The sequence below is a fragment of the Aphis gossypii genome, chromosome 2, assembly GCF_020184175.1.
Source record: "Aphis gossypii isolate Hap1 chromosome 2, ASM2018417v2, whole genome shotgun sequence".
Taxonomy (NCBI): Eukaryota; Metazoa; Arthropoda; class Insecta; order Hemiptera; family Aphididae; genus Aphis; species Aphis gossypii.
This window is the reverse complement of record NC_065531.1, coordinates 23,797,573-23,804,758: the sequence shown is the minus strand read 5'-3', so window position 1 is coordinate 23,804,758 and position 7,186 is coordinate 23,797,573. Positions and strand designations below refer to the sequence as shown.

Below are 7,186 nucleotides of genomic sequence, written 5' to 3'. Positions count from 1 at the left end.
TATTTATAGACAACTGAAATTTTCAATTTATCTGAAAATTGATTTTTTATGTGTCGATAAAATCTTTATGGCCCTATCAAAATACTTGAAAATTTAATGCAAAGTTCCTCATGAGTTATTCTTATAGTGATCAAAAAATTATAAGAATAAATAGGCACAATTTTTTTTTATGCATATTTGAAGCATCAAATGGTGGTTTACTGAGATCCCAATACTCTCTAAATTGAACAAATTAAAAAATATGAAATAAAAAAATTCGTATAGCCCGTACAGATAATTAAATGTTGATGTATCTAATATCTATGAGCTAATGCGTACTCTAAACTCTTGTCATTTGATAGAATAAGAAGTACACAATAAAAGTACAACACTCATAAGACGTAGGTACCAATAATCACGATTTAAAATAATAACACAATAAGTATTATTATTAGTTATCATGCATTATTCTGTCAGACAGAATAATCACTATAGTGGCATTTCCCACACGCGCTACAGGGCTCAACAATCTATAAATAGATTATATACAATAAAAACTCGAATAATAAATTATTAACAAAACTATTGATATATGAACCTAACCTATCGCTAATCAAACTCAACCATCGAGAATAGAAATACACACTGTAATATCTGTAATTTCTTTATTCTGTGGTAATAGTGAAATACTGTATATTCCACAAAAACGTCAAAAACATACTTAATTATTTAATATTATACGATATAACTTTTTTTTAATAAATAATTTAACTTTTTGTGACAATGATATTTAGAATTCTTAATTTTTGTCCGGGGGGCCCAGATAACATGGGCGGCCCTGGGGACGCGACCCCTCTGCCCCCCCCCCCTTAGTCCCCGGGCCTGGCCCCACTGAAGGTGATCACGGCACTGGTCAATGGTCATAATAATACTTATCAAATACATATAAAGACCAGAAGTTTAAAGTAATAAATTCAATATCGTTCGAACCCAAGATAATAATAGTGATAATCATTGTAGTAATGTACCTACTCGCTACTGGGATATACAAATCCTGATAGCTAGATAGAGAACTTAGTTATTAAGGTGCATGTACCTTAATAACCATGTACCTTTTATGTATTAAAAATGTAATTATTATTAATTTAACTATCTAAATAAGAAACTAAAAATTGATAGTTGTGGAGAAATAAAAAAATTGAATATCTTTAAAAGTAACTTATATTTCAACCCAAGGAAAGTAATAAGCAAGGTAGTAATTACAAAAGCTATGTACTTGCCCTAATATTTGACCTTCAAACTGTCCAATTCCCGAGTTTCAAAAACATCGTACAAAAATTAATCATATTCAAAAATACAACTTAACTTTTAAATGTTTAAACGATAGGTAAATAAGAACGTTCGCTGTGGATGAAGGACTTAGTATTGTCACGTAGCACAATATAATAATAGTCAACAACGAAACGAAGGAAACAACAACAAATGTATATGATATTACAGAACGATTAATTTAATGATAATATTAGTAATAGTAAACAGAAACAAAATAATAATGGAGAAATCGACGTTTTGGTTTTAACAATAACAAACTAATGTGCGACGGCACAGTCCACACACGTCAGTATCCCGACGGGACAAAGTCGACGTAGACGAACGAAAGAATAGATATATATATAATAATATGTATATGTATAATACAAGAAAATCACGTTCGTGTGAAAAACGAAGTAAATAAAAAAAAAACAACAAGTGAAATACACAATAAGTCGCGGAAAACGCACGGACTTATGATAGAAAGGCGGCGGGCGGTGATCGATCGTAACAACGGTTAACGACAGACAAAAACGCCGCCGAAGCTCTCGGTGGTCGTCACCCACGCCGCGGGAGCTTCGGGGCTCATTGCCGACTCAGAAACTGGTTCGATTAATCGCTCGGGTGTCCCGATTGATTATCGAACGAGTGGTGATACCTAGGCAAGGGGGTCTAGCGGGTGAGATCGCGGTATTCGTGCGACACGACCGTGTCAGTATTTTAACAGAAGCAAGCTGCAAATGATATTGTGACTGAAATTTTAACCTCTGTACTTGACTATTTTATATTTTTATGCAGTTATATGTTTATTTTTTATGCATACATAATAACTTAATTTATGACAAGTCTCAAAACTTTGATTGCCACTACCAAAAAAAAAAAAAAAAATAAAACTACAACACAGATAAAATTATTCTCAATACAATTATTTAAAATTTTGGTAATTTAGATATAAATATCAAGGAGTAAAATTGTCCCGCGCAAAACAGTTTTTACTATGTTACGCGTGTGTAAGGCGGACAACACCAAATGCGGGTATAGGGTCCTCTAATGGACTTAATGGGAAATCATTAATCAACTAAAAATAAACGTTATATGTTATAAAAATATGTCCGTTGGCCTACAAGGTCAAGAATTCTATGTAAAAACTTTTAATTATAATTTGATACTAATATATATAATATTATACTGAATGTTATCGTCTATAATAATAGAATTTAATCTAGAAGATTAAAATATTATTTATACAAGTTATAACTTTATAATCAAATATATTTATAGTTTCTACAATGAATAATGATATTATATATGTTCTATGCAGGGGATGCAGAAACTCGTCAGTCATCGACAATATAAAATTAAGCTACTAATTCAAATAGTATAACAGTCTAACAGAAATATAATATGACTAATAACTGCAATGAGTAATAAGTATCGACAAAAGGGTTAAATAAATTCGAATTTTAAACGATATGTGAGACGCCATCTACTGATTCTGAACCATCAATAGACTTCGTTAAAAATATGGTATTTACAATACTGGCATTTAATAATTCTACAAAAGATGGCACTTACTAAAGACGTCATATAAAAGCATTAAACATACATCATAAATTAACACCTCCTAGGCTGAAACTGAAATCCAACAAATTCAAAAGAAACAAAATTGAATTAAACATAAATCAAACACTAAAGAAATAATATGAACAAATATCAAACATCAACAAACTTAACAAACAAAAACAATTAAAATGTAATTCTCACATGAACAGTCCAATACAACTAAACATAAAATAGACGATAATCAAATTCACTTCTCGTAAAGTGTAAGTATAATATTTCAATAATATTTGCACTTTAAGTAAATCATCATTAATAATTTTTGGAAGCCGCAAATCAATGGCGGCTAATATAAATGAATGCAACAAAGTAATTACAAAACCCACAAACAAAACCAAAGCTGTCGTCTAATGTAGGTTAAGTTCTTCGACTCTCCCGGGAACTCGACGAAAAAAATTAAAAACTACGCACGACTACCCGATACGCGTCCTACGGAAAACAATTATCCGGATATGTAGGTTTATATGTAGGATATGTAGGTGGGTCAAAAGTGTTATACTTATATATATATATTATCAATTGAACATATCGGCCCTCCTTTAAAGCTACTGGCGACTTCACGGGGAACACCTGGCGATTTACTGTGCTATAAAAATTAGCAACATAGCTGCGCTATCTTGTGTTTTATAACGGTGAAGTAACTTAGAAATGGCAATATAAATGTTTGGCGCCTGGAATTAAACATAATGCAGCAACACATACAAGGTTCTTATCACTATTCGTCTGAAAAACAGTCACCTAGCTTTGGTCACCCAACTTCACACACGTAATAAATTATTATATTATTTTTAGAAAGTTGTACATATTATTTACAAAGTTGTTAAAGAACTGCATGCCATGGGATCTACCGTTATAAATATTGATAATATAAATGCATAATATTAACAAAAATAAGGTGTTTATAATGTTAAAATACAAATGCATTTGAACAATAGCAATATTCAAATTCCAAATTATATTAATGACACATCAAAAATCAAATTTTTACATCAATCACATTACAATAAAATTATGGCAGTGATTCAACAAAATAATTTTTTCCATTCTTACGTAGCCAACAAAAATCTACTTCTACTTCTCCTTATATAATAAAACGTTCTTTCTTTCTCGTTCGTTCTTCCGCCGGCGCGGCGCCACCCGTATTATAGACAATTACCAATCACAAAATTCCGTTCAGCCGCGCTATTTTCGAAAACGTTTTTTTCTACCTTTTTTCCGTTTCTCGACCTTTTCCCGCCTTTAATACGTATATATTATTATTGTAGCTCGACAGTGAACGTCTTTAAAACGTTCTCGACAGCGATAATAATATTATCTTAATGCTGTTGTCTTATGTATTGGTCTATAACGACGCGCGCTCTTGTGAGCTCGGAGCGGGTGTACGCGTAAAATATAATACTGTACATCGTACCTGTGCGTAATATAATACGGAGACTCGATATTTGATCGACCGCGCTTAAAATACACGTACGTATACGGAGATTCTCATGCACGCGTTTCGGTTTCCGCGACATAAACGTTATAGGTCTTTACGACAGGCGTTTGTGTTTGATTTTCGAACCGCGAGAGGTACGTCGGAATAGCGCGCGCGTCTGTTAAATAGTCGTCGTACGTACGATAACGACGGCGATTCTTCTTTTACGATCGTTAAGGACGGAGACTGCGAATCGATGCGATTAATGCGGTGTTCTCTGCGGTTCGGAAACGGCTTAAGAGCTTAAGAGCTTAAGAGCTAACCGTCCATCTCAAACTGTAGTCGATAGGTTTAGGCGTTAGGTCCCCGTGCTAGGGTAGTCAGGTTCGAATCCCGCTCCGGCAGTTACGTCGTCGATCCGACGGCGGCGCTTTAAAACGCACGGCCGACCGGACGCTCTCGATTTTTTGCATTTTTTTCCGATTTTTTTTTTTCGTTTTTTCGTTTGATTGTCGAGAGTTAAACACCGTTTAATAATATATTATTATACATACCTACGTATATTACTGGAATATTATATATTTTATAGTTTCCCATATATTTACTACCTATACGCTATTTATGTATATTTATTATTTTTTGAACTCGGCAATATTGTATACATGGGTAATTATATAATTTAGGCGGATTGGTTATTCAATACCGATTTTCGACGTGTTTTTCGTGTTTGTATTATATACGTACAGGTTTATCTCGAGTTTTTGCACACCGATGAAATGCAATTGTTATTAAACATTAAAAAAAAAGAGAGATTTCGATTTTATTTTTACCGATACCTCATTGAACCCCTTTAATACATATATTATGTTTGGGAAGTATTAAGAACAAATAATCAAACACCAATATCATAGACACGGAAAATACGTATAATAATAAGATGCAATTGCAACCTGATGCAAATTTAATTAGTGCAATTGGTCGTTTAATAGAACTAAAAACTGAAGAATTTGACATAGAATTACTTTCACGGAAGTTTGTACTTAGTAGTGAAGAATTAAGAGGTGAATTAAGACTCCTACGTTGTTTACCCGATTTTGTAGCAGAACCATCAAACAAAACAATTCATCAGTGGTTAGAAAAATTATCAACTAGTAAAAATTTTGTTAATGTAAATAAAGTGTTGAAACTTTTTACTACCATTCCCGTCACAAGTTGCTCTTGTGAAAGAGCTTTTTCCAAACTAAGTTTGGTAAAAACAAAATTAAGAAGCCTCGTGTTGCAAAAAAGATTGGATGCAATGATGTTGATATTTGTAGAACAAGAACTATCATCACAGGTAAATTATGAAGATGTAATTGATGAGTTTAAACATTTGCATCCTTTTGACAGAAGATTAGAATTATAATAAACTAACTTAAATTCATATTAATATATTAGTAATAAAATGCAAAGTTTAAATATATATTTTAACTTATATTACTTATATAGTTTTATACTATATATATTTACTATTATACTATTATTCTGAAAACTTTGTAGTTATATAATATATTTTTTTAAAAAAAATTCTGATTTATGTTTTTCGAAGGGAGATACTAAAAATTGAGATATTTTTAAATATATAGGCCTCCCCTGCAAAAAAAGTCTGCGTACGCCTATGATTGTTGACCTCATGACAAAATATGTTCAATGTTGTAATCTAATATAACTACATATTATCTTCGAAACATTAAATATAAATGGAATTAAACGTGATCTATAGAGCGTAAATTTTCTATGTTACCCACTTGTAAGACGGAGACAACAATAAATGGTTTTTTTTTTTTTAATTATGGAAAACTAATAAATACTAAATAGTAAATTTTCAATATTATTTGATTGAAAGCTAAAAAAGTAAAAACCATTTTGATACCTATTTTATGGTTTTATAGAGATGGACTGTGCTGAACTATAGAAGTCTGTTGTGAACAATGTATGTAATGTAAATAAAAAAGAACCTCGAAGAAACTGTTTGAGATGTTACCTAATGTTATACCATTGATTATAAATACTATAGATTGCTCACTGGCCGTATTTTCGGCGGCGTGGTAATAATCGGGTGCCGCTATAAGGCGCTGCGGACGCTTGGCTAGTTAGATCGGATAACGTTGTGATCGCTAGTAGTAGTCTAGGCGGTGGTCTGCAGACCGCAGGGCGGGCGCAGTGCCATATATCGCATTGTCATTTATCGCACAATATTGAATATTATTATGTTAATATGTTTATAGTTTATTACTAATTAGTAATTACTAATTACTTATTTTACGAGTTATTTCATGAAGTTGAAAGTCGCGACTCGCAATTTACAATACGCCAAATATCTAATGGCAGTTACCTAACCTAACCTATCAGAAATTAATAAATATGACTGAATTTTGTAGAATCATTATATTATTGATATATCTACAAATTATAATTTGATATGATATTAGAATATTATGATGTTAACATAAGCATTGGAAAATTTTGAAGGTCCTTTAAAATAGGTATCCATCTAAAAGAAAACCAGAAAAACTGATAGATAATAATATATCAATGATACCTATATCGATTTGTCTAAATATTATACCAAAAAAATTTAAACATTTAAATTTTCAAAAATTTTTTGTTGATTTTGAAACTCGAATACAAAGTCAAATTACAATAAAATATAAAATCGATGTCATTCCATTAAAAATATTATTTTCTATCTTTTTTTGTGATGGGTGATTTTACTCTTAAAATAAGGTACTTAAAAACAGAAAAACTGATTCTGTGTAAATGCAATTTGTCAATGTTGTGCTTTGGCCAGAGAGAGAAAATAAATAGTGCACTGACATCCTC

The 7,186-nt window shown here is 31.7% G+C and overlaps 1 protein-coding gene across 1 annotated transcript; it reads left to right on the top strand.

Annotated features, from left to right (window-relative positions):
- Positions 1-5,261: 5,261 nt before the first annotated feature.
- Positions 5,262-5,729, top strand: LOC126549583 (uncharacterized). The gene has a single exon (XM_050199154.1). It carries the CDS (start codon positions 5,262-5,264, stop codon positions 5,727-5,729), a length of 468 nt encoding a protein of 155 aa, XP_050055111.1.
- The last annotated feature ends 1,457 nt before the right edge of the window (positions 5,730-7,186 follow it).

Coding starts and splice junctions, on each gene's coding strand:
- LOC126549583 (XM_050199154.1), top strand. CDS start 5,262: ATGCAATTGCAACCTGATGCAAATTTAATTAGTGCAATTGGTCGTTTA.